Here is a 27,530-nt window from a genome sequence, read left to right on the forward strand (position 1 = left end):
GGCCCACACGCACCTCTCCGCATGACTTCACACGTAGCAAATGTGCCAAACTGGAACGTGTTTAAAAAATCCGAACGGCGAAAAACGTAGAACCCACTACGAAGATCAATACGTACAATATTCATGCTGGCCGCATGATCAGGCAGGTCACAAGCGTACATTGAACATAGACCGTTGAAAATTCTATTCACACCGTCCGTTCTTTTCTCACAGGGGCGCTTATACTTGTTGAAGGGAGTACTCTAAAATTTGTGAGGAGATTTATTGGACGGTTCAGATGCTCTATACACTTGTGATTGCGGCACGTGTGCTGCGTGTGGGGGCAAGAAAGAAAAAGAGAAGAAAAAAACCAAAAGACGGAACAACTGCCAAACCGGAAAGGGGTCTTTTACACGCTAGACGAGAAGAAAACCCGCAAGCCTCTCTCTCATTTTATATTGCCTGCTACTAAGAGGAGCTGGTGGGTGACTTCCTTAACGTGCGCACCCTCTCATCTCCTCTCTCTCTCTCTCTCGCCTCGCTGCCATGGAAGAATCCCTTGTCCGTTTTCGTGCTTCTGCGAACTCATTCCTATCTCAATACGAGCCTATCGCCCTCGTTTTCTCGCCACTCCTCGCTCTGTCCGTCGCGTTGATTCTTCATTCCGTCCTACGCACCGTCCAGGAGAACGGGATCAAGGCCTCTGTCATGACGTTTCTCATCAACTCCGTCAAGTAAACCCTTTTTCTCTTGAGCTGATATTTTCGCTCCTGCTTAAAAAAGAGAAAATTCTTTTTATCCGCTTTCTATTTACGATATGTTGCGCGCATATTCCCAGAGTATACACGCGTTTTGGTTCTGACAAGTGGGGCCATGTTTCAGCGATCCGCACCGTTGGTCTGTTGTGGCCCGCCCTAGATGGACTGTGCCTAAAAATTAAATAAAATCTGATGGTAGGATAATGTTCATTATATGATCCTAATGCGACCAGAAGCACAGAGGTGATTAGATGGTAAAAGCTGGAATCGCTGTGAATTGGAATCCTCAGTTGTGTTTGGTTGCTTGGTATTGGATGCACTTGAATCCAAAAATTGTTTGGATGCCTGTAATTGGAATGCATTGGAAATCTTTAGTATATTCATAGGGACTTGAATTTTATAACTAAATCAGCTTTAATATCCCAAATTAGTGTACATATGTGATATTTGATAGAATGATTATAATACACCCATTGGAATATATGCTTTGACCAAAAAAATGAGGAAATTTCGAGCCTCGGGTGGCCGACAAACGTAAGGATCACCAATGAGTGACTCGCCAACATTTTTAAATGTCCATTTGCCAATGTTTGGACATTTCGGATCATTCTAATAGTGTGATTTTAGTGATGCAACTGATAATTGGATTGTTTTGGGTTATTATTAGCGTGCCACCGGTATGGCAGATTAGTAGTCTAGCGCAGTGTTTTAAATAGCGGTAGCGTGATGCGTAGCGCTCAAAAGGGCCTTTCACACCAATTACGCCGAATTCACACCAAAACAAATAGATTTCAAAACACACAAAAAAGTAACTTTTTATTACCATCAATTCCATTTACTTCTGATTACATGGCGCCAAACAGACTAAAAAGGTGCATTAATACCCAATTACCTTCGAGTTTACCCAAATACAGTGTGCCAAATGATACCTAAGCTATTATGTGTATGATCATGGTGTCCCACACATGTGCTTGTGTGGGGCCCACATATGGGACCCACATGTTTGATCAAGTCAATCCACATGTGGTTGCATCAATTCTCCCCATTTCAAAAGAACTCGTCCACGAGCTGTAGTAGGAAGGAACCCTTTATGCAGGGCCTTTTCATAGTGCTTCTGCTTCCTCTGGACCTCGGTTGAGGCCATTGTCTAGGGTTCCTTCTTTGTTGACAGGGTAACTGTAAATCTTCGGCTATAAATCTCTCGCATGCCTTCAATTCTTCTATCATTTCCATGTTTGTGAGCCACTTCTCGATAGTTCCCTATCTTCTTTATTGCCAATGTCGTCTTCTTTTATGCTCTCATTTCTTGGGCCAAGCATATGGTAGCTGCCTTCTTGTTCATTCCATCTTTTGCCGAATTTTCCCTTGTCACTTTGTCATTGTCGAAAAGCCATTGGTTGTCATAGAAACATTCCTCACTCCATCGTCCTGTCTCTGAACATTATTCTTCATCGGCTTGAGAGTGATCTCTTTCTTCTCATTATGCAGTGGATGTAGGTAATCGTGAGCCAACAATATCTTACATGACTATTTTACATTCATTTTCGGCCAAATAGGAGGTGACAAACTCTTTTTGGGGCAAGATCGTAACATACTAACTTTGTCTAATATTGACCGAAAGAGTAAGTCACTAGGCATCCATGGGTCACTCTCATGACTCACCGCTTATTCTAGAAACCTGATGGGGTTGTGGGTAACTTTTCTGCTAGCGGCTGCAGTTGATCTACCATTTTCCGTGAAATGAGGTCGAGGCTGCTGCCATCGTCAATGATGACTTTAATAGGCTTATCCTCACATGTACCCTCTGTGTGGAAGACATTGGTAAGCAACTAATTTTCACTCCTCTTCCTTCGTTACTGTTGGGATAAACTTAATGGAACAAGATATGGAACTTCCCTTTAGGCCATCAAGCGATAACTCAATATCACTCGCACATGATTTTCCTCTTTTGGCTAGTGCTCATTGATAGTCTTCACAAAGGTTGAGATTCTTTATCAGGCACATGGTGGGAAGGTGGCCCTTGCTTCCATACTTGTTCTAGGTGATACGTTTTTTTATTTTTTGAAAGGTGACTTGAATTTTATTAAAAAAAACAACAACAAAATAAACGAACAAGACCAAGCCTCCGAGATGGCAGCCTAGTCTACATCCCAAGTACGAGAAAGTTACATCTCTTAAACTCTTCAATGTTGGAGGGCCACCTGGTAATTAATACTCTAGCCCTTTGGGAAACACCCTTCGTCGACTTGCTTACACTTCTAAAGCATCTAGCATTTCTTTCTTCCCACACACACGACCAAACAACGAGCAAGGTTATTCTCCATAAAAGCATCCTTTCTTTTCCTGGGCTCACTTCGTGCCATGCTTTTAAGAGATTGCCGCTGACGACGGAAAAGACCACATCACTCTAAAGTGGACAGGATGTCATATTTTAGAATTTATTAGTTGGAAAAGGTGTGTGTGTGTGTGTGTGTGTGTGTGTGTGTGTGTGTGTGTGTAGTTGTTGGGTTATGGTATCCTTTTCCATATGCAACCAGGAAAAGTACGGGCCTAGAAATGAAATAATTTTCGAGTGCTGTTTCCTGCACCTGGAACCCTGGAAAAGGTTAGAAATTGTTTCCAGTTGGAAACCAATTCAAGCAAAAGGACTGGTTTTGGATTTCTGCAGAGGCTGGGTTGCAATTCCAAGGAGATTAATTCCGCCACAATGATCACTTTTATTTATTATTATTATTATTATTTTTTTGTGTGTGAATTCAAAGGGAACTGATTCCTTCTTAAGTACCCAGACACTGTTTATGGCTTCCACATAATTACATTCCCAATATCCAAACATGAATGATAGAATCTCTTTCTCAGGAACTTTATTTCCTGGAAAATATTCTTATGTAACTTCTAAATTCCAGGCTGACCCAACGTTAATTAGATTTAGATAGATGCCAAAATATTTGATTAGGTTTGTTTTCCGTGTTTAGCTTGACAACATATTTTGTGTAATAGAGCGGAAAAAGGACCAAAGGGGAAGAAACATTTGTCATATTAAATTGTTTATGGAGGATTGTCATCTCAAAGTGGCTAATTCATCACTAATATTTATTTTCTTTTTATCATTTTATGTTGGGTTACCATCAGTTGGCCCTTCAATTTGTAGCCTATAGATGGGTAATCAAAATGAGAAGTACAACAACAGTCCACATTCAACTGAAAGAGATTGTAATATTGGTAGCTTGAATCTTCCTATGTGTGGATTTTTGTGGCATTCTCCAGCTGTGGTAGGACTCTGAACTACCAAGCCGTGGGCCCCACCTGTAAGGATTAAAAACACATGCGTACAAAGATCCAGGTTACTTATATCATATAATTCGTCTTTGCCTCTGTGGCTTCCTGCTCCTGCCTTCACTTATTTATAAAGGATGCAGGAATTGAAAATACGAGGATAATTATCATTTCCTATGAGGTACTGATATATCTTGTTGACTGAATGAGAATGCATTTTGGTTCAGCTTTGGCCCAGCAACTTTTAGGTGGGGCCCTAATTTTGGTCATCCAGACCTTAAGACTGTTCGGTGTCGACCATGGATTGGCCATTTTTAGCTAGTTTGTTCAATGGGGGATGTTAACTATCTGATCAGTAGCATGCACATGGATTGTTTAGTCAATGATCCATATTTGATGAGGATAACGTGACTAACAGTACAGGCTAGATTTTTGGATGACTTTGACCTGTTCCATCAGATGAATGACCTGGGTTGGCAGAAAGGTAGGCAGTAGACCCCAGCTGAACTCTAGCTGGGATGTACGTGAACACCATATTTCTATATATATTTTTAAACTTCATGTTGGGCTCCTTGATTTAAGTATTTGATTTGAAATTTTGGTGAAAAACAGGTTGATTCCAGGCGTGAAAAGGTATATCGAAGCTCAAAAGGAGAAGGTTCGATCTGATCCCTTATATTTTCTTTTTTATTTATAAACATTCTGATGAATGCATGAGCTTTGAAGTTTGAAAACAGCAGTGAAGGATTTGAAAGAGGTGACAAATATTTGCAAGAACTTAAATAAAAATAGAAATATTTATGGATAAATAGCCACTTCAAGGGTTCAAACCTCCATAAGCAAGATACCTTGATAAATGATTCTTCGTCCTGATCCTTTTACCACTCTCTCATTGATAAGTTGTGATGCTAAGCATAGAAGATAACCCTAATCAAACATTTTACTATCTATCTAAATCTCATAACCTTGTTCCCTTCTTAATAAAAAAAGATCTCCCTACATATAAGATATCCTTAATATCTCTGTCTTATCTCTCTAACTAAAAAAATATTAAAATAAAAATGGATAATTTGGTATCATAACATTCCACCATGCTTGGGATCATCCGTTGTACTTCTTGTCACAATTATAACAAAGATCTTCATTAGGTGTTATTATCTTGACATGTGGCACGGGTGCCAACTGCCAAGGTGTCCTAAAGTAAATAAATAAAATTAAATAAAATAATGAAAACATTAAAGATGAAGGAAATTAGAAAGAAAATTCACATAGTTCCAATAGAAACAAATTACTAGTAGTTTAAACTAACAACTAATTGATTAAAAAACATCAGAAATCATGGATAGTCATCTCTGGAAATTGTAGTCCTCATGAACATGACTTGTTCTGTTAAGATATTAGAACTGAAACAAAAGAAGAAAAAGAACAACAAAGCATGTATTTTTTTTTAAAGCGTCCAACACGCAACACATGTTGATGTCATCACTAGGACACTTTGTCCATACAAATTTTGAAGTGTGGTGTCGTGTTCAGGAGTGTGTCCAAGTGTCCCCAAGTGTCTGCACAGTAAAATCCTAGAAAGTAGAAGCATCCAGATAACACTGCCTTCATTCCTGCACTCCTTCACTTGAACTGATGTCAGGCTTTTAACAAGCACATCTGTTCAATGTTGTAATTCTATTCAGGAGATTTGTCCTGGACTGTACTTCTATTAATAGATTTTTCTGTTCAATGTTGTAATTCTATTGCAGTTGTTGACATTGAGCCAACAGTTTCTCTTCCTCTTATCAACCAAGTCCAATCTCATTCATCAAGTTTGCTGGCTTTACTTCTTTTCAGCATGTTGGATTTCTTCCTTTAACCTGCTGATGAAGCAACTCATGTAGAGCGTTTTTGACAACCCCCATGATTTGATTAGCTAGCTTCGCAAACTAAGTTTGATAATCTTTAACTGTCATGCTTGCTTAATCTTTGTTAGAGCACCTGTGAAATCAACGAACTTAGTTGGACGAGATCTGACACATAGGGCTTCTGTAAACTCATTCCAACGCCATCATTTCTTTTATCTTGATTCTTTACCTAACATCAGCACCAGTAGATTGCTTCCTCTTCAAGATGAAGCCATGCCAACATTACCCTTTGATTCATCATGTTATTTTGCAACTGCTTGTGTATTTATGCCCACATGCATCCATTCGTATGCACCGGTATGTGGACATAGGTAACTGTTGTGTGCGCGCTCGTGCATGTGTGTGGGCATGAATTCTAAACTTGTGCAGGGAGCAGGAGCTCAGCTTGGATTTCACACACATGCCATTTGATTTGTGTGCTTTTGTGCATATGGGTGGCTTAGTAGGTTGATGAGCACATCATATCTTTTTGTTTTTTCATGTTTGGTTATGGCCATGTAATCCTACCAAGCATGACAAAATGAAAAATTATGAGCTAAGCTAGATAGTCGAGAATTCCTCCAGTACTCTGTAGTTAGAGCATTGAAGCTTTCATGCTGCTGATTTAGATGTTTCCTCTGCTCATAGACTACAAATAGTTCTCCAAGGAAGATTATATCTAATGCATCATCTAGTGAATGTGGTCAGAAAGAAATACTCATACTATGGTAAATTTTCTACTCACCACTTCCATTGGAAATCTGAAGCAACGTTCTACAGAATAGAATTTTTGATTGCATAGAGAGTTTCTTCAGGAATGGGAAATAGCCACTACAATTCCTGAAAATCTTTCAATACTTACCATTTTGCTGGGCTTCTTTTGAGTTCTAAAAAATGCTCATATATTTTATGTTACACCTAATTATATGTATGTATATGTGTGCATGAGTGTGTGTGGATTCCCAAAAATCTAGGTTCAGTCTTGTGCAACAAAGATCGGAGGCAGCTCGTGTAAGGAGGGGTAGAGGATGAGAGGAAGACCCAAAGGGAAATGGGTTGAGATGGTGAGAAGGGGTATGGAGACCTTTTCACTTGCTAAGGATAGGGCTGCCTTATATAGGACTGATTGGTGAAACAGGCTTTGTAAGCTGTCCCCAAATAGCTGAGACAAGGCTTTGATGATTACTAGGATGATGATGATGTAAGCACATGCACACATGCTTCATGGTTAGTGGCTTGCCTTACTATTATCCCTCCATGACCTACTTTCCTTGCTTGCCTCTCGGGGCGTGCGCATAATAGTTGTAGTGGGGGGGCCAAAACTGGGTGGAACTGCATTGGCATGTGAGTAGTGTCAATGTGAGTTGTGAGCCTTTACCATGGGTGATTCCTAGAGCCTGGGTAAAAGCGGACGGTTGATATCTGGTGGGCAGCTACTTGTAAAACATTTCCCACTCCAAATTTAAAGCCAACCCCAAATTATTGGGAGAACGGGTAAGATGGCGACCATGATGATTGGACTACAACATCAGTGGTTATTGTAAATGACTGAACTCTGATTATGTTTGGGAGCCTTTTTGCCTTTTTGCTTTTCTGTATTTGCTTTTTCTCAGATATTCATTCAACTCTCAAAGATAAAGAACTCTCAAAGATAAAGAAAAATGTCCTTTTTTCCATCACTGTTTCTCCCCTCGTGTTCGCTCAGGTTGTGGAGAAGCTACAGTCTGGTGGTAAATCTAAAAGGGAGGGTTGGCAGACTGAACTGCCAAGGTTTGGGCTTGGAAGAGGTGTTATAGAAATGTTGGAAAATGAGAAAACAAAAGATGCAGCTTGGCAAGGCAGATGCTCTGGTACAGTGTATGTCAGCCATTTTGAATGAAGTAATTAATTTATTTTCTATGCAATTCAGTATGCGAGATTGGGTTTTGTGTTTTTTTTTTTTTTTAGCGAGCTATGCTGATATTTATTTTGTTCCTGTGAATATGTTCAGCTACATCGGTGGAGGTCAATCTGAGGGCCATTTTTCTTTGACAAATGAGGCATATTCAATGTTAGTAAGACATGGTACATTTATAGGATTTTCTATTATGATTTGTGAATCTTCTATACGTAAAGTTGTTTAAGCACATCATATCCGTAATGTGCAATCTTTAAATCGTTAGGAAATCATTAATACCGGCCTCTTTTATTCAATCAGCATGAACTGTACTTAGGTACACATGGTTATTCAACTCTTGTATTATGCATGGTCCTTACTGTCTTTAGGTTTATTTTTTGGTTATTTACCACTTCTGCATTGAATATTGGGATTTTCTTGCATATTTTGAATTCTCCAGGTCAATATATTCATGAGGATATTTGTTTCCTAGCATTTTTATTTCTACATTTGCTTATGTTGATATGCTTGGGACAATTCGAGTTCCTTGTTTTTTCAGGGCTGGGATCATTATCTTAGTAACCATGAAGTTTTTCTTCGTAGTAACTTGTAGGCATGTAATATCTGTTGCGTTAATGCTTTTGTCAGCCTCTCTCCCATGCATTGGCTGGCTTCTAAACCAATACGTATTGGTACATGGCAGACGATGAAATCTACATATTGTCTGTAACGGTGTGAGGGCCTGTTTGCATACTGGTAAAAGAAAAGAAAAGAAAAGAAAATGGATGATGAGACTTTCAATATGTTTGGATAGCAAATGCAATATTGGATTTCAAAACGCAATCATTTACCCAAACACCACAGTCAAATTCTCATGCCCAAGTTACGGGGGACCATTGTGAGAGGTTTGTGAGATTTCCACTTGTTATCCAAACAAGGCCTCCCAAAAATGAAATCCATGGGAATCCATGTTTCAATAGTGCTCATGGGAGTCTCGGGAAATCACCATTGGATTATCATTACAATTTTCTTTTCTTTTCTTTTTCCATTATCCAAACCATCCCTAAATCTCAACCAAAGTTCAGTGCTGCATCAACAAAGGGAGGGATGGAGGGAGCATTTATTAACTAGTTCAAAAAATAACCTATATGATCCGAAAATCGGCATTGCAATATTGCACTAATTTTGGAGTGATAATGCATATGATCATCTTCTTTCATAAGTTGCTTCAGGGGGATATTCTTTCATGCCCAGAAGCTAGCTTTCAAAGAGAAATCTTTTCCATTGCTTTTATTTTTATCAGTCACTGGGTCTGTTCATCAAATGCAATTCAAATCATATTTGGAGTTGCAGTGCTTTTGCTCGTTGATTTTGATACACGTACAGTTTGTATTTAATGCATCTTTTATCAGGTTCTATTTAAGTGAAGCCTATTTGTCCCTTGGTTTCAGCACTAACATATGATAATTGTGTTCATCATGGGGATGCATAGAGGAACCCTGCTTCAAACTAAATGCGTCCCATGGGTCCCATATATGTTCGTTTGAAGTAGTGGAATTTGCATTACTAGAAACAGATGCAGTTTGCAAACTCAGATCACCTCTGCAAGCGAGTTTCCTGAACTTTCTTTATTAACTTGGACATGTTAGTTGAGTTTGTGCTTTTTACTTGACCATCTTACCATCTCCACTGTCTCACGATCTCTTCAAATGTGCTTCCTCGATTTTGAGACTACAGCCTGTTGGCTGTTGCTACCAAGAACAAGATTTCTCACTTTATTAGCATTTCGACATGTTATATAAGAGGTCTCAAGTCCAACTGGTTGGACTATGAGTTATGGTCCACCCAGCGAATAACTTCCAACCTTTCATGTGTATGCAACATCCAACCTGTTCAATAGGTTGCCTTACCATGGGGATCCCCTTTTCCAAAAACAAGCCGTATCCACTCATTGAGTGGACCATGCTTGTATTTTGCTATTTATCAATGTCTAGAAATTGTTTTCTATGGTATGGTCCACCTGATCAGTAGATAGGGCTTAACTTTGCCCTAAGTGATCCTTATGGTGGGGACCAGCCTGTTGGAAGGGTTGGATGTCACATGCACATAATAGGTTGAAGTTATCTGCAGGGCTGTACCTTGTGGTCCAACAGGTTGGACTTGAGACATTCTCTTTAGACAATGCATCCATCATCTTTTTTTGTGTGACAGTTATTGAACAACCAATCTTTTTCCAGGTTTTCACATACCAATCCACTGCATCTGGATGTATTCCAAAGTGTAGCACGATTTGAGGGGGAAGTAGTTGCTATGACAGCTGCTCTACTTGGCAGCAAAGAGAAGAGCTCTGGAGGGCAAATATGTGGCAACATGACATCAGGTGGGACCGAGAGTATACTATTGGCCATGAAATCATCACGTGATTACATGAAAATGAAGAAAGGGATCACAAAGCCAGAGATGTTAGTTTAGACTCCTGCACTTTTTTTTTGTATATGCTGGATAATCTAGCTGTACTCTTGGACTCATTCATTTAAAAGTCTTTTTCTTTCTGTCGAAGTGTAGGATAATTCCTGAATCAGCACACTCGGCATACGACAAGGCAGCCCAATATTTTAACATCAGACTTTGGCGTGTTCCAGTAAATAAAGAATTTCAAGCGGATGTGAAAGCAATGCGGCGATTCATTAACAGGAATACTATCTTAGTATGAAGTGCAATTCATTCGTGATTATTTTGTTTTGGCTGGCTTGCTTGATATTTCGGAAATAAAGAGTTATCACATACACCCTTGGTGGATAGTAGGTTAATGCCTACCCCACGTATACCCTGTGTCATGTTGGCGTGCACGTGGAATGCCTTTGACTATGCTGCACTGGGGTGTATGTTGAAATGAGGGCACTTGAAAAGTCCAATAGAACTTGCTCTTGCTCAGCGTTATCTTGGATGCTTCTTCGTTATTTGATAAAATTGCAATAAGAACTCGCAGAGGCATGCATCAATATTTATCTATGACAGATAATTTCATGTCTACAACTTTAAGTAACTTCAAACATCATTTTTCCTCAGATTGTTGGGTCCGCTCCTGGGTTTCCACATGGCATCGTCGACCCTATTGAAGTATGTTTCATTGGATTTACTGGCTATTTTCCTTTATATATATATATATATATATATTTAAAAAAAAGATTTTTTTGGGCGTTTCCAGCTATTGGTGATATGATATGTTTTCCCATTTAAAAACTCGTTGACTGCAGGAGCTGGGTGAATTGGCATCTAGGTCGGGTATTTGCTTTCATGTTGATCTCTGCCTTGGTGGCTTTGTATTGCCTTTCGCTCGTAAGCTTGGGTAAGGCCTGCTGGATGTTCCTATAACTGTAAAGAGTGTCTTGTGTTAGTTTTGATTTATGATTCAAGTCATTTTTCTGGGGACTATCTTCACAGTAGAATAGGAGCTTTCTTTGTTCATGGTCCTTGTCTAGGGTACATGTGGATGCGCTGCCAAGGTTTTGGAGGTCAGACTGGTGCTTGAGTTTTACCCCAATCTTGATTGAGATGAAAATCATTTTTCTCAGTTGCAATTTGGAACAAAAATCAAAGCGCCAGCACTTTGGGAAAGTTTGCATGATGGTCTTTTCTTTCTGCTCTGGACACATCAAGGAATAGATGCTTATCTGTTTCCCCATGAATCATGGTCTTACTCATGATTTGGGTGCATCCAAATGATACATTAACTTGTCACTTTCTCTTTATATTTTATTCATCACCAAAACTGTAGTGAAACGGAGACCAAGAACTGCGACTGTTAGGAGTGAGTTGATACAAGTTGAAGGCTCTAAAAGGGCAATGGGAAGGCCCAAAACGATGGGGGTGGAGGTAGTAAGAAAGGACTTGATGACCTATAGTCTAACTGAAGTGATGACCCTTGATAGAGTGGAATGGTGGAAAACAATTCGTTTGGCCGACTCCAATTAGTTGGGAATTGGGATAAGGCTTAGATGATGATGATGGTGGAAATTGGAGTGCTTTGCTAGCTTCAATTTTCATATCAAACCTCACTCCATTATCCATACAGATCCATTTGTTCTGTTGTGGGAATCTGGATATTTGTGTAACTCACATCGTATACAGTTAAGCAGAAGCGGTGAAGCCTTTTGGCATAAAGTTAGCTTTAATAAATTAACTAATATCTATCCTTCTTGAAAAATATGTACTGTTGGAATGATCCATTTCTGTAACTAATATATTACTTTGATACTTATATTTCTTTAATTTTTATCAATATTTATTAAACTATCTGCATATGAAATTAGCCAATAAAATGCACTGCCATTTACATAAGCATTGGTAGAATGGAAAACCTGGATATTGATTACAAGCATGTTTAGTGTTTATGCTATTCACTTGATGTGTCATCTCTCAGTTATCGGTGTTCACCCTTAGGCAGATGGACAAATAGCATAAGGCCGTTAAGCCAGTTGGAGTTGTAAAAAGTTCTAAGAAAGATAACTAAATAAAAGGGATGGGAAGGGGTTTCATATGAAACCAGATGCGTCTAGCCTCAATGTTAACTAAAAATGGGGCCCATGCATCTAAATTATGCTCTTTCTTAAGAGAAATTAAGTGCTGGTTTGTACTTTAAAACTTCTAAGATGGACTTGCAAATATTCTTGGGAGGATTTTTTTTTTTTGGCTAATTCCACACACCTGTACACCCACACCCTCACAAACCGATACACATCACCACATGTGATGAAAAATCAATCTTTTGAAGAGGCCAAATGAAAAATGGAATGTAATTTTTTTGGTTGGCGAAAAAGAGTGGAGCAGTAAAATAAACTCGGCCAAGTTATTTTTAGCTGTCCAATCGTTTACTACATTATGCCCCATCCAATGAGTGGGCTGGCCTGATTCTTGGACCAAGACGTCTATATAAGGTTGACCCAACTGATGGATGGCTTGGATCTGGAACAGGTTTGTCATGTGTGCTCCGCGAAGGAACTGCCTAAGCATACTTTTGCAGATCCAAACTTCTTTGTTCTTTCTAAGTCTTCTTCTTGCATAGAAGAACGCAACTGTTGCAAAAACCGGATTTGAGTAGCAGGCTGCACCCCCTCTGAGTTTTGAGTAGGCGGAACCATTCTGTTTTGTTGGTACATGGGGCAACATAGAGGGGCCATACACCCACGTGGAGTTAGCATAACCCTATTTTGTGTAGTATTTGCAGTATTTGACCTATGCCCATGAGTAAAGATAAACGAAATCAATTCTCCAAAGTTGAGATTACTGGTTTTCTTCCTAGTTTCCAAAGTCACTTTCTGCATGGGAGACCAGATACTCTCTAATAACCACAGGAGTCTTGTAGCTTTCAAACTTGAGACCTAGATACTGATTCTGTTTCTAGCTTGATGAAGTTCTTGAACCTCTATTGAGCAATTAATAGATTCATGCCATTGCATTATCCTTTTCATTTCTTTTGTCTTTTTTCCTTTTTGGTGAGAAAAACTCGTATGGATTGGTTTAGTTTACAAAGACAGTTCAACCAGTGAACCAATATTAGTTCTGGATTATACTTTTTAATGTAATCTATGCAAGCTGTGGAATTCATTCTTGGGATTTTCTCTTTAATGCGACTTATTAGTGCTCTTTGTAGATAATTCATTACTTCAGATTATGTTTTGTATTGTAGGTACCCAATTCCACCTTTTGATTTTTCTGTTGAGGGGGTCACATCAATATCTGTGGATGTGCACAAATATGGCTTAGGTCCAAAGGGCACCAGTACAGTCCTTTATAGAAATCATGAAATTAGAAAGGTAAAGTATATCTTATTCTCAATATTTTCTGAAGGAAAGTGTTGCTGAACTGAAATAGGCCATGTTTGGATACCGGGGATTCCATGCCAAACAATGGAAAAGGAAATGGGTTTTCCTTTGACATCACAATGTGTGTTGTTTGGATAGCAAAGAAAAGGATGGATTCCATAAAGGAATCATTACACTTTTCCATTTGATTCTCGGCACAAGAAACTAGGTGATGTTGTGAGAGGAATATGATATTTCCACTTGCTGTCCAAATGTGAACACTATTGTAATCTGTCTTTTAATAGTGCTCATGGAAACCATCATTATGTAATTATCATTATTTTTATTTCCCTTCCTTGAATTCGACATATCCAAACACCCTGAGGGTGCATGTGTGGATGCACTACTGAATTGAGTTGCAATAGTCAGTCTAAAGTGGAAATGCCAAAATTCTCCCAATTGCAATTAGCCTACCTTCAAGTTGGATTCGAAATAGATGTAACTGTAATTTGAGGGATGATAATGAATACTTGGGAATGTCTCACAAATTGGTCATCTCCCATTGTTTAAACCATAGTTACCAGAGTGGATGGGAATATTTGAGAACTCATTCCAAACACAGATGGTGTGAAGTACATTGACTACTGAAATTTGAAATTGATATATATTTTTTTTGACTGGAAAACTTTGATATGCGAATTGTCTATACTTGTATCTCAAACATTGCTAGAAGCACTCCTTTAAGAAGGTCAGCATATTTATATTTTGCTTAAATTCCATCTTAATTCTGTGTTGAAGTCTGTCCTGAATAATTTCAATTCGACCCATAGAAAACATTTCACGATTCAACCTGAATCTTATTTCACAAAAAGTTCCAACCAAATTAGAGCAAGGGCAGTCATGATGTTTAACCATTTTAGAGTCAATTTTTATCTTAGTGGTAAAGAAGAACCATTTGATCCTCGACCTGAGGATACACATGGTATGCTCATGTTTTAGGTTTCTACTTGTACACTTGGGGCCCATGTTTCAGTGACCCAGACTGTTGATTCGATGGGCCCCACAATGGATGGACCATATGATTGTTCATCAAGGTTATTTTTGGTGCATGGTCAATCCAGTGTGGTTTGATGATCGATGGTCTAGATCACTCAACCAAGGGCTGACATTGTGAAATTGAAACCTGTGGAATGCATATCCTTGGTCGAGGATCATAAAATTCCCTATGATTGGAAACCTAAGAAGCAGAAAATTGTGGTGGCATGGACACCTAAAACTAGTTGGCGGTAGAAGTCCTCGGAGATTTAGAGCTTTTTTTTTTTTATCATCTCCACCATATGCAAGGTAAATATTAAGTAAAGATGATCTATAGACCTAAATTACATATGATGACAATGCAAGCTTAAACGCAGCTCTCTATTGACCTTGTCCTACTCCCTTTCTTTACCAATTGCTATAGTCCTTTTCAAATTCTTCAATGCTGAATTGTTCTTCAATATCTTTACTAGGTGTATTATGGTCACCAGATGCAGCCATAACTTATTCAACTCATCTTGCAGAAAGCTCTGTTTTATCGTCCACTAATAAAATATCTTCTTAATTCAGTTCCTGGAATTTCATGGTTTGGACTGGGAACTGATATTTACACCCTCTCCTTTAGATCCACACAACCCCTTTGTGCTCTGGTAAAAGGACAGGAAGTATACAATTCAGGTACCCTAGTAGAAAAAAGGGTGTATGCATAAAGATATGGGGTGTCAATAGCATTCCTTTAGTTTTTATTTATTTATTTATTTTTAATTTTAAAATTATATCACATGACTTGCTGTCCATGCCTGCAAAGTTTTGTTCTTGTTGCTCATGTATGTGGGTTATTTTGAAAGTTCCTTAATTCAGATAAGGTTGCTGCAAATTAGCATGGTTTGGATTTTAGTTAAACCAAGCACCCGTGGAACTTATGTACTGTTTGGTTATGGGGAATGCTGTGGTATTTTCCCATGTTTTCTCCTGACAATGTTTAAGTGCCACATTTTGCGGGGAATCAAATGGTAGGTGCTGATGTTGTGCTATTTAGTGGCCATTTCCAACAAATACTGCAATGTTTTAATGGTCAACTGAAAGTGAAATGTTAAAACATGTTAATATTTTAACAGCCAGACCACCCTTTAAGATTCCCTGGCCAGATAATGTTGTACTTGCACATGTCATCTCTATGCCTTCCCTTTCATTGGATCTCTGTTGGGTGTTACTGATTCTTTTTTATTTTTTTCCCCTTTATTCTTTTTGTTTGGTGACATCGTTTGGCTCCTTGCGATCCTTCTGCAACAGCACCAATTTGTCGCTGGTAAGTTATTATTTGCCAATCTTTACATTTAGGCATTCAGTTTCTTGTCCTAGGAGAAAGAAAAAGTAGGCATTAAGGCTCTGAGACAGTAGGTCTACATCATAGTTCTAAAACTCGCTGACTCGACTTGAAACTCGGCGGAGTCAACCCAACGAGATTTCTACCTAGTCATGAGCTTGACTTTGTCCAAACTCAACTATTGAGCTGGCTCAATTACTTGGCCAAATTGATACAACTCTGCGTTGCTTGAAGTACTTCAGCCACCCAGTCAGGGGTGTTTTAGTGATAAATAAAGGCAGACAACAAGAATCGAACTAGTGTTTGTGCTTTAGAAGCACACAACCCTGTTTTTTTTTTTTTTGAAATGATGATGAGATTTCATTAAAAAAGGCTGAAGCCAAAGAATACAAAAGAAAAAGAAAGCAAAACTGAAACTATAAATAAACTAAAGAAGAGCCAAACTGAAAAGAAAGTAGAATCTTCCCATGACCCTAATCTTCTACATTAAGAAGAGCCCTTTTAATAACTTTTGACGCTCCTCTCTTTTTGTTTCTGAAACAATGCTCATTTCTTTCCCAGCATAAAGCCTAGAAAATCTCTAACAGGCTTAATGTCCATTTCTTTCTCCCGGACTTTCCTATCCCCCCACCGTGCCAAGAGATGAGAAGATCTTCTAATGACCTCGGAAACACCCAAAGCACCCTGAAAGACTAAAGAAAATGATTCCACACTTCCAAAGCAAAGGGGCAGTGAATAAACAGGTGATCCACTGATTCTGTATCTCTGAAACACAAGAAGCATACATTTGGGAGAATCATATTCCTTGCAAAGGTTGTTGATCGTTAACACTCTATTCCTCCCCACTAGCCATTCGAAAGCCGCCACCTTCAAAGGAGCACCGTAACGCCATAGATAGAACATTGGAAATATCTCACTAGATTCCACTCTTTCACTTAAAAAACCATAGAGAGACCTAACCGAAAAGGAGTCGGACTTCGCTTTCAACCATGAGATGGAATCTGCTTCTGATAACATTGGTGAAACCTTTGCTAATAGTTGTAACAGCTGGACCAAAACTTCAATTTTCTCATCCGCCATATTCCTTTTGAAAGGAGGAGCCCAGATTACCCCTTCTCCCAAAACTGAAAAACAATCGCTCATCTTCACCCCCTCATCCCTAGCTAGCCCCGCATACCACAAGCATAAGTTGCAAGGCCCTCAGGCAAGGCCCCTTCTCCAGTCCACCCCTCTCCGATGCTGTATAATCCTTCCTTGGTTCGAATCTCCCAGTGGACGATGTCGATGCCATTCCAGAACAAATACAACCATGCTCCCTTGATCGATTCAATTCTCCGGAAGTTCTCGGGCGTCGAAAATACTGAATTTGACCAAGGTTCATATCAGTCGGAAAACCTGCCTTCCCTAGTGTCCCTGCTCTCTTCCCCTCTTTCTTCCCAATGCGACTGGACAGATCACAACCTTTTGGTGCTTTTTCAGGAGGAACTGGAAATTGAAGTTATAGAAGCGGAACCATTGTAGATTCGAGTTGGCTCTGTTTCGGCTCACAAAGAACCTGGCATCAAGCAGGTCGCAGATGACACCAATAGAGCTAACTTGTTAGAAATAATTCAGAGAAAGAAGTGGATCAGAGACGCAATGGGCCATGTTGGTAGATCTTTAGGCCTATCTTTCGGAGATTGCTTGGAGGACTTCATAGCCCTGTTCCACTGTGTGGAGTCTCGTGGCAGACCCCTCTCAGCTACGAAATTGCCAAGAAGTTGTCGTTCCAGATCCTGCAGCAACAGAGAATTGCAACGCCTTGCGGTTTGCCCAAGTATTTTAGATGACTCTGGGGAAGTTCGGTTCCCCAATGAAGTTTATTTCTTGGAACGTTAGGGGAGTGGGGTCCAAACAGAAAAGAAGTTTAATAAAAAAACACCTGTGACAGGAACAATCCAGATGTCATCTGTTTACAGGAAACTAAGGTCAACAGGTTTGACGATAGGTTGATGGGCTCCCTCTGGAAGGCCAGAGATGCAAAATGGGTGGTCCTTGATTCTACTGGCAGCGTTGGAGGTATTTTGGTTGCTTGGAAATCATCTCAGTGGTCGCTTCTGAACAGTTGGGTTGGCTCTTTCTCGTTCTCGGTTATTCTGCAGCAGAATTCTTCTGGGTTTAGCTATCTTCTCTCCTCAGTCTATGGCCCTACTCAAGATGCCTACATGAATGAATTCTTGGATGAAGTCACTGCCTCTAGACAGATGTTTGCAGGGCCTGTATAGTGGGGGATTTCAATATTATCAGGTATGCCGAAGAAAAATCTCATGGGAATACGGTGACTCCAACGATGGCTTCCTTCTCTCGTTGGATTGATGATCAGGAGTTAGTGGATCTCCCACTGCTTGGATCCAGATTTACTTGGTCCAATGGGCGAGCAAGTCCTATTCTATCCAGACTTGAAAGGTTTCTTGTGTCTCCTGATTGGTTGGAATTATTCCCCTCAACTTCTCAATCTGTCCTTCCAAGAACCACATCTGATCACTGCCCTCTCATTCTTGATGTTGAGGAGCAGAACTGGGGCCCCAAACCTTTTAGATTCGATTCCCCCTGGCTTAAAATACAAGGTTTTAGTAAGATGATCTTTGATTGGTGGTCTAGGTTCCTAGTGGAAGGCTTTGCAGGTTTCAGGCTTAACTCTAAACTAAAACTGCTAAATGAATATTTGAAGCAATGGAACTAGAGGGAATTCCGAATTAGGGAACATGAATCGGATTCTCTATTATCTGAATTGCTCAGAATTGACGTCTAAGTTGAAGAGGTTCTGATGTCTATTGATACTTTGGCTAGAAGAATCCAGTTAATCCAATCTCTTGCGGGCAGGGCCCTTGAAAAAGAAATTTCCTGGAAACAAAAATCTCGGGAAAAATGGATTAAAGAAGGAGACAGAAATACACGTTATTTCCACAACATTGCTAGTATGCATGCTAGGAATAATAAAATCAGTAGCATAGTTGTGAACGGGGTCCGGATAGAAGACAAACATCATAACAGACGAGATAGTAGCATACTACAGTGCCCTGCTTAAGGGAGAAGAAAGGCGTAGGCCTACCTTGGATTCTCTTCAGTTAGATAGTATTTCGTCCAAAGAGGCTGACATGCTAGAATCCTCCTTTACAGTGGAAGAAGTAAAACAGGCGATAGATTCTCTTGGTGGTGAAAAGGCTCCAGGCCCAGGTGGTTTCCCCATCACATTTTTCCAACACTTTTGGGAAGTGATCGAAGGTCTCGGGGCTTCCTTCATAGCTCTTATTCCTAAAATGCCGGGAGCGGCCTCTCTCAAAGACTTTAGGCCGATCAGTTTATTGGGAGGCCCCTATAAAATTCTTGCTAAAGTTTTAGCATCTCGCTTAAGAAAGGTAATTGGGAAGATCATCTCAGGTAATCAATTTGCTTTCATCTCAGGTAGACAGATCGTGGATGCGGCTCTCATTGCTAACGAATGCCTGGATTCTAGTCTTAGATCCAGATCGAAGAATATTATATGCAAGTTGGACATAGAAAATGCCTATGATCATGTGGACTGAGGTTTCTTGCATTATATGTTGAAACGGTTGGGGTTTGGGGAAAAGTGGAGAACTTGGATGGGTGAATGCATTGGGTCGGCTCATTTTTCTATCATTCTCAATGGATCCCTAAAAGGTTTCTTCAGGAGCTCGAGAGGTCTTAGACAAGGAGATCCCCTTTCCCCTTTCTTCTTTCTTATTGTAGGGGAGGCCTTATCTAGAATGCTGCACAAAGGTTGGAAGGTATTTTAAGTGGAATCAAAATTAAAGGTATGCCCAACCCGATCTCTCATATTCAGTATGCAGACGACTCCTTGATCTTTTCCGATGCTAGTACAGACAAGGTGGATAACCTTCGTACCACAATCCGTTGCTTTGAGGCAGTTTCAGGCTTGAGAGTCAATATGGCGAAATCCAAGTTGTTTGGGATCAACATGGAGAGAGAGGAGATCGACTTACTTGCAGAAGTTTTAGGTTGTTCTGTGGCCTCCCTCCCGACTTCTTTTGTGGGACTCCCCTTGTGCATAGGCTCGCCGCCTAAGAGGCTTTGGGACAGTTATTTCCAGATTTGAGAAATATCTTGCTAGATGAAAGTGTCGATATCTATCCTTAGGAGTGCGCCTCACCCTAATTAAAGCTGCTCTTTCCAATCTTCCGATATATTTTATGTCTCTTCTCAAATGTCCGAGCTCGGTGTTGGCTATCCTCGAAAAATTAAGGCGGGAATTCCTGTGGCACGGCAAGGAGGACAAGAAGAAATTCCACCTTCTTAAGTGGAAAGAGGTGTGTCTTCATATTTCAGATGGTGGAGCAGGGGTTAAAGATCTCAAGGCTATGAATAGAGCTCTCCTCGGCAAGTGGATTTGGAGATTAGGGGCAGAAGAAGGGAGTTTTTGGAACTTCATTATTAAGCATAAATATGGGAGATCAGCGGGTGGGTGGTGGACTAAAGACACGTCCTCCTATAGGGTGTCGGCTTTCTGGTGGGATATTTTAAAGATGAAAAAGGAGGTGCTCAACGGTGTTGGTTTCGTCCTTGGTAACGGGGCAAACATTCGATTTTGGGAAGACATTTGGGTAGGGGACATGCCTCTTCAAGCTAGATTCCCGAACATATTCCTCATTGCTCCTAATAAGGATACCTCTGTGGCTGGTTGTTATTTTGTGATCAACGGCAAGATGGTGTGGAATGTGATTTGTAGAAGGAATTTGCAAGACTGGGAGATTAGTGAATTCGCTGATCTTTTGGATTGCATCTATGCTACTTATCATATTCAGTCCTCTTCTGACAGCATTATATGGAGACCGGAAAAATCCAGCAGATTCTCAGTTAGATCTCTCTACAATCGGATCCACAACAACCTGACCGCTTTTGATCCTCTTCAGTCTTCCCATTTCTGGAAATATGCTGCTCCCCCTAAGATCGTGGCTTTTGGCTGGTTAGCTGGCAAAAAGAAAATCCTGACTGTAGACAATCTGAGGAGAAAGGGGATGATCCTTCCTAACATTTGTTTATGTTGTATGCGGGAAGAAGAAACTGTCGATCACCTTCTAGTGCACTGTCCATTCATTTCCTCTATATGGTCAGATTTTTTCCTTCAGTTCAACATCAGCTGGTGCGCTCCTGCAGCGGCTAATCTTCTCCTTCAAGCGTAGCATGGTGTTCACATCGGTAAGGTTAGGACGAAGATTGGGAGGATGGCTATTCTTGCTGTTTGGTGGTCGGTTTGGGAAGAGAGAACTAACAGATGCTTAAGGGATATCTCCAATCCCGCAGGGGTTGTCTCGTCGAAGGAAAAGCGGAGTTTGATTGAATGGGCCACTCATGTAGAATCTCTGAAGGGCTGTGATTTTCTTTTTTTAGGAGCTTAGTTCTGTTTGCTATCTCAGCGGACCCTTTTCTTTTAGTTGTATTCCTTTTTATTTCTTAATATAATCGTCATCTTTCAAAAAAAAAGTTGCAAGGTATTCTATAATGGTAATGGTGGCCATAACAGTCACCACTGTTACCGTTTCGATACAGGCCATTATGGCCTTTTATTAATTTTTTATTTATTAAAAAACTCTGTTTAGGCCCTGTTATGGGGGCCGTTGCGTGCCATTTTTTGTGTAACAGCCGTTATAGCCGTTTCAGCCCTGCAATGCGTAACAGTTGTTACCGTTACATAATGGCCATTACATAACCATTATGGCATACCATGATAAGTTGTGATTTTCTATAGACAATAGGTATTTATTCACATCACGTAATACTCTTAAATTACATATTATAATATCAAGTTGAGTCTATTTAAGACTAGTTTGGGTTTTGAGTTGACCTGACCCGACTGGACATCAAGTCGAGTTTTTGAACTATTGTCCACATTGTCTTTCTCCTATCTGTTGGTCGTTCAGTCTCTTATCTTTAAAAGTACTGTATTTTTTGGGTCATGGTCAGCCACAGCGGGGACCAACAGACCAATGGTCTGGGTCACTGGACCATGGGATGCATTTACACCAACTGAAAACCTGGGTGGAGTGTGCATATCCTTGGTTTGAGGACATAATGCCTCTTTATAAACTAGGTGTGGAGAATGAACTGCTATGCAAAATCATGATTTGAGCGGAACACACCTGTAACGACATCCAACATTGGCCTGATAAATCTCACTGATTTGATCAAGCATTGCCAAATCGAGCTCAGCAGAGATCACAGAATTAGATCACATGATTGGCTTTAGTCCACGCTTTGGCTATCTGATATCACATATCAAATCCACACCTCAAGTACCAGATCTGATCTACCATGTATCACAATCACAAAACACACCTCCACAATCTTATCTCACCAGCAAGCTGATCTGACGCATCAGATCTGAAAGCACCTTTTGCACCAGATGTGAAAGTACCTTCTGTTTGGATTGGAAAAAAAAATCCATATTCTTTTTGGGTATGGAAACATAATCACCTGGGGAAGTGAGCTTCAATGTTTTAAATTAGCCTCCATTTGGTTGCACCAAATATCATGAAATTTCATGATATTTTGCACCAAATTAGACTGATTAATCATGATATTCGGTGCAACCAAACAGCCTAAAGCAAATTTGTTCCTTGTCCTACTAAATGATTCCATCTTGTCTTTTTAACCCAACATCAATGGCATCGTTGCTGAAGAGTAATGAATGGCTAAACTGACAAACTAGGAACTGCCTCACAGTAGAAGATCATGGCCTGAGAAATCTTCTTGATGTGGCAATCCTAATCCTTTGATCAGTGACCTGAAAACAGATGGTTTAGATAAAGGTACAGCAGCTGTACAGATTCATGGGAAGAAGCCGGGAGAATTTGATTCCCAGGATCCTCCAATCTGGATTTTTTTTTGGAGCACGGTCTAGCCATGATGGTGCTCATCAGATCAACAATCAGGATCACCAGACCCAGGACCCCACTTTATAAAATCAAGGCCCAGGGATACTTGGCAGATCATTTTGTTGATATTCATGTATTCCTTGCCATTTATTTTATTTCATCTTTCATTGATGTCTAATTCATAATCTGCATGCTACAGTAACTGAATGGTCAGGTGGACTGTATGTTTCTCCAACTATTGCTGGAAGCCGGCCCGGGGGATTGATTGCTGGTGCTTGGGCAGCTATGATGTCTTTAGGGCATGAAGGTAATAAATATAATAATTTATTTGCATATTCTAATTTACTAGTTTTTTAAGTTTTTTCTTCCTTTTCCTTTTATTTTTTGAGCAATGCTGTGATGATGCACATTTCATTAAAGTTCTACAAATTCCCATCCTCACCGTACGTATGGCAAATTGTATAATGATCAGGACCATTGATGTGGCATACCACCATGTGGATAGATCATTAACATCAAATCATAGTGATTGGACAACTCTGACCAGCCGATCTGGCTAGTTTTTGCATTGAATGTGGACTGTTGCTCTTTTTGAATTAGCTGTCCATTTTGCAGACTCCACTGGTCTGATGGCCACAATATTATGATCGGGTTGCTTTTTTGAGCTCTGGTCATCAACTATCCTGATTATGTTCACAAACGCCACATGTGCAGTGGATATGTTTTGCTGCAGATTTAATGGAGTTCCATGAGGTGGGTGCATCATGATGGCATTCCTCTTGTTTCTATATCCATTCCACACGGCATGCCAATGTAATTAACTCATTTATTTATAGGATACTTGGAAAACACGAGAGAAATTATGGAAGTATCAAAGCGGATACAGAAAGGGTAAAACATTTTCCAAATAGAAACTCATCAATATGTGAGATTCCGATGCCTTTAAAAACGGCTTTTAGCTTTTGTGTAGGATAAAGGAGATCCCGGAGCTATTCATCATTGGAAGGCCGGACATGACAATCGTTGCATTTGGCTCAAATGGTATAGATATATTTGAAGTCAATGACCTGATGTCATCCAGAGGTTGGCACTTGAATGCCCTGCAGAGACCAAACAGGTAGGTGTAGTAGGAACTGATGTCTTACTTACTAGTGCCGCTTATTGCAATAAAACTTCATAAGTGGTGCTCGTCATAAAACTTATGGAACCTTGTCCAATTTTATTGCAATGAAACATGAAGCATCCCCCCAACATTGTGATGGTTGAAAATTCAATTGGGAAGAAATTTCAAACGGTGTGACTATTTCTACCTCCCCAGGGAACAGAAAGCAACCCCTGATGTCAGAGTTTCTGTTGTTTGAGAAACAAAAAAGGAGGGGGAAATCGATTTCAAGGAAAAAAAAACAAGTAAAACCGTTTTTTCAGAGAGAGCACAGAAATTCATGTAGCTGAACAAACATTGGAAAAGTATTTCCTTATCCATTACATTTCCCTGATTTGAGGATTTCAGGGTGTTTTTCCATTTTCACGCTTTGGTTTCACCCTGGGAGAATGTGTTTGTTCTGTTTCAATTCCAAAATGGAAAATGGGTAAAAGCAAATCAGCTAGGTTGCAGATTCCATTCCCTTCCAAAAACCATAATAGTGGCCTATTGGGTCATCTTGTACAAGTCAGGCCAATGGTTTGATCACCAAGACTGTTGATCTGATGGGCCTTCTCAGCAAATGAGGATGTGCCAAAGTTCTGTATTGGGAGACCCTCCAATACCTGGTCTTTCTTTCCCGACAATTGCTGTATTTTTCTTCTTTTAACCATCTTTCTGAAGGCCTGCTAAATCATCTAATCTGGAAGACTGTTGCATCACCCCATTTATGGTGGGCCCATCAGATCAATGACCTGGATCATTGAACCACAGGTCCCACTTCTACAGTTGGGTACATCGGGACCTGGACCCTATTATTCCTCTGCCCAAAATGACAAGCCCAAATGAGATATTGATACCAGTCTATTCGAATTCTCTTTCTTTGATGAAACTGACTGTTATGTTTGTTCTGTGCATGAATCAGCATTCACATCTGCGTGACCCTTCAGCATGTCCCGGTTGTTGAAGACTTCCTAAGAGATCTAAGAGAATCTGTGGAAACTGTAAGCCCTCTTTCTCAATAACAAATCCATCAAGATTTAGGCTATGTTTGGATGCTTAATTTAATCAAACTGCAATAGTTCAATTCAATATAAGAGTAAAAAAGAGTAAACGAGACGAAAGTTGGACATGCCTATGGCCCTATGGCTCAGTGGTAGACTCACAAGAGTTTCAACATGAGGTCATGGGTCCGAGCGCCCATTGTGGTGTGAGTGCACGGGCGTGTGATAAAAAAGAAAAAGAAAAAAAGGACAAAAGTTGGACAGTCATTAGTGACTAGCCCCAGATTGTAGCCACTCCTATTCGAGTCCACTCGAAACATGCGGAATTGCAATATGGGTTTTGTTCGCAATTATTTAATTAAATTGGAACCGCATCCACTTGGGGTTCATCTCCTCTGTACCATAAAAACTCGCTGAACTAACATGGAACTCAGTCCAACTCGATTCGGTGAGATTTGAAACTGAGTTGCTGAGAAACTCAGTCCCAGGCGTGACTTGATCCCAACTCTGGAAGACTCATCAACTCACCCACTTGGTCAACTCGATGTGACTCGTGTGGACTCAAACCAAGTCACTATGCTGTCAGAGGATTATTATTAGTAAAATATCAAAAAGAGGATGGAGCAAATCAAACTCACAACCATTGCCACCCACTTAGATGTATTGTCATATTTTGAACTTTATATTATGTGTAATACAATAACTGTTTTAAATATGCATTCCTATTTACTTTTAATTTATAATTATTGAATATTTAGTTGGGTTGGGTTGAATCTTTGAGTCAACTTGACCTGGCTGAACATTGAGTTGACTCAAGTTTTCGGGTTTTCCTACTATGCTCTATAATGAATTGAACGAGTTGCAATGCTATTCAATTGGATATCCAAACACTCTTAAGCTGATGCTTGATATTACCTTTTGATGTTATACATCTTCAGGTAAAACAAAACCCGGGCCCGATTAGCGGGGGTCTTGCTCCTATCTATGGCGCTGCTGGAAAGATGACCCATCGAGGTATGGTACGGGACTTGTTGGTAGATTACATGGATGGCACTTGCTAAGCCCATACATTGCTCTTGGACTGGATCTCATCCATACAGAATTCCAAGGCTCTTTGATCGTTCGCTTCTGTGGCATTCTTTTGGTTTCAAAGGATATCTGTTGTTTTGGTGGGCCCTGTGGCGTGATCGCCCATCAGTACTTTTACACCGGCCTTCGATTGATATCTGTTTGTATTTTGTAAGAAGGCTATTTGCAGAAACTGGTGAAATATGTTCTGATCAAGTGCATGTTCTAGACGTATGATGGTAAGGGTGGACCGTGGTCCAGTGACTGTTTGGGTGCTTAAACTGCTTATATAGTCGTGTGACCAATATTTTCACAGAAAATTCACTATATTTTCACAGAAAATTAATGGGACAATACTCTGTTATTGCAAGATTTTCAAAATATTGGCAGTTTGTAATTTTTTTCAGCGGTGAATATTAATAGAGCTGTACATGAGTCGAGTTAGCTCGGTCAGCTCGCTTGACTCAACTTGGAAAAGCTCGACTTGCATCGGCTCGAAATTGGATTCAGGCCAATCAAGCTGGTTTTTGGAGCTCAAAAATAATTTCAAGCTGAGTTCGAGCTTGCCCGAGCTCATCTCGGATTGAACCTCAACTTGAATCGACTCAGATCGAATCGGCTTGGTGACTCGGTTATTTTGATATTGTTGCTACTCACCGAGCGTTTGATGAAATGACTCAATGAAGTATTATTTTGGGTGCATACATTTTCTGCGGATCGGCTAATGGCGAGGAAGGAATGGATAACGAAACAAATCACTATAAAAAAAAAAAAAAAAACTTCACATTATAAAATTGCCTTCAAATCATGAATTTAATGTTGCTCACCGAGTGTTTGATGAAATACCTGTAAACTGCCGTTACTATTTTGCATTCTATGAAAAATTGAAGATGCACTCTTAAGTGTTTGAGAACAGGCTTGAATTGGCTTGAGCTGCTGACCGAACCGAGCTGAGCTGGCCAGTCAAGCTCGATGAGTGAGCTGAGTTCGAGCTGGGGTTACCTACTGGCCGAGCGTCACAGCTCGACTCAGTTTTACTTATGTACAACTCTAGCGAGTAATTTCCTAATATGAAAGCAAAAAACTATTTGAAACTTTTAACAATCTCAGGTTTTAATTTTATATATATATATATATATATATATATATATATATATATATATTATTTTGTGGGATTTTCAGGATAATATCCGGAGAAAAGAACCCGAATTTTGAAAATCTCTGGAGAAAATTCCCATACATATTGACAGTTGACAGTTATTATACCTGAGAACTGATCACCTCCAGCTGGATGTGTACTGACTTGTCACTTGGGTCGGATTTCCAAGCCATGAAAGTGGTGGGCCTGCCTGTTTAGTGGACGGGCTTGACATTTGGCCCACAGAATTCCAATCTCTGTGGCCCACTATGATGTTTGTGTTATACCCACTCGGTCCATTCCTTTCATCTGCTCATTTTAAGACACGAGCCTAAATATGAG

At 40.0% G+C, this 27,530-nt stretch overlaps 1 protein-coding gene across 3 annotated transcripts; it reads left to right on the top strand.

The window, feature by feature from the left end:
- The first annotated feature begins 397 nt into the window (after positions 1–397).
- On the top strand, positions 398–26,456 carry LOC131246775 (sphingosine-1-phosphate lyase). Of its 3 annotated transcripts, XM_058247169.1 has the most exons (15): positions 398–713; positions 4,626–4,671; positions 7,608–7,759; positions 7,893–7,952; positions 10,016–10,240; positions 10,344–10,485; positions 10,848–10,898; positions 11,036–11,127; positions 13,468–13,594; positions 15,911–15,926; positions 23,037–23,144; positions 23,674–23,728; positions 23,808–23,954; positions 24,904–24,982; positions 25,921–26,456. In XM_058247169.1, exons 1-15 carry the CDS (start codon positions 526–528, stop codon positions 26,041–26,043), a joined length of 1,611 nt encoding a protein of 536 aa, XP_058103152.1. In that variant the 5' UTR covers positions 398–525; the 3' UTR covers positions 26,044–26,456. The 3 variants fall into 3 exon arrangements, with proteins under 3 accessions (XP_058103152.1, XP_058103153.1, XP_058103154.1); XM_058247170.1 differs by lacking the exons at positions 398–713; positions 4,626–4,671 and adding an exon at positions 6,586–6,630; XM_058247171.1 differs by lacking the exons at positions 398–713; positions 4,626–4,671 and adding an exon at positions 6,648–7,129.
- Positions 26,457–27,530: the final 1,074 nt, after the last annotated feature.

The sequence above is a fragment of the Magnolia sinica genome, chromosome 5 (assembly GCF_029962835.1).
Source record: "Magnolia sinica isolate HGM2019 chromosome 5, MsV1, whole genome shotgun sequence".
NCBI classification, from domain to species: Eukaryota; Viridiplantae; Streptophyta; class Magnoliopsida; order Magnoliales; family Magnoliaceae; genus Magnolia; species Magnolia sinica.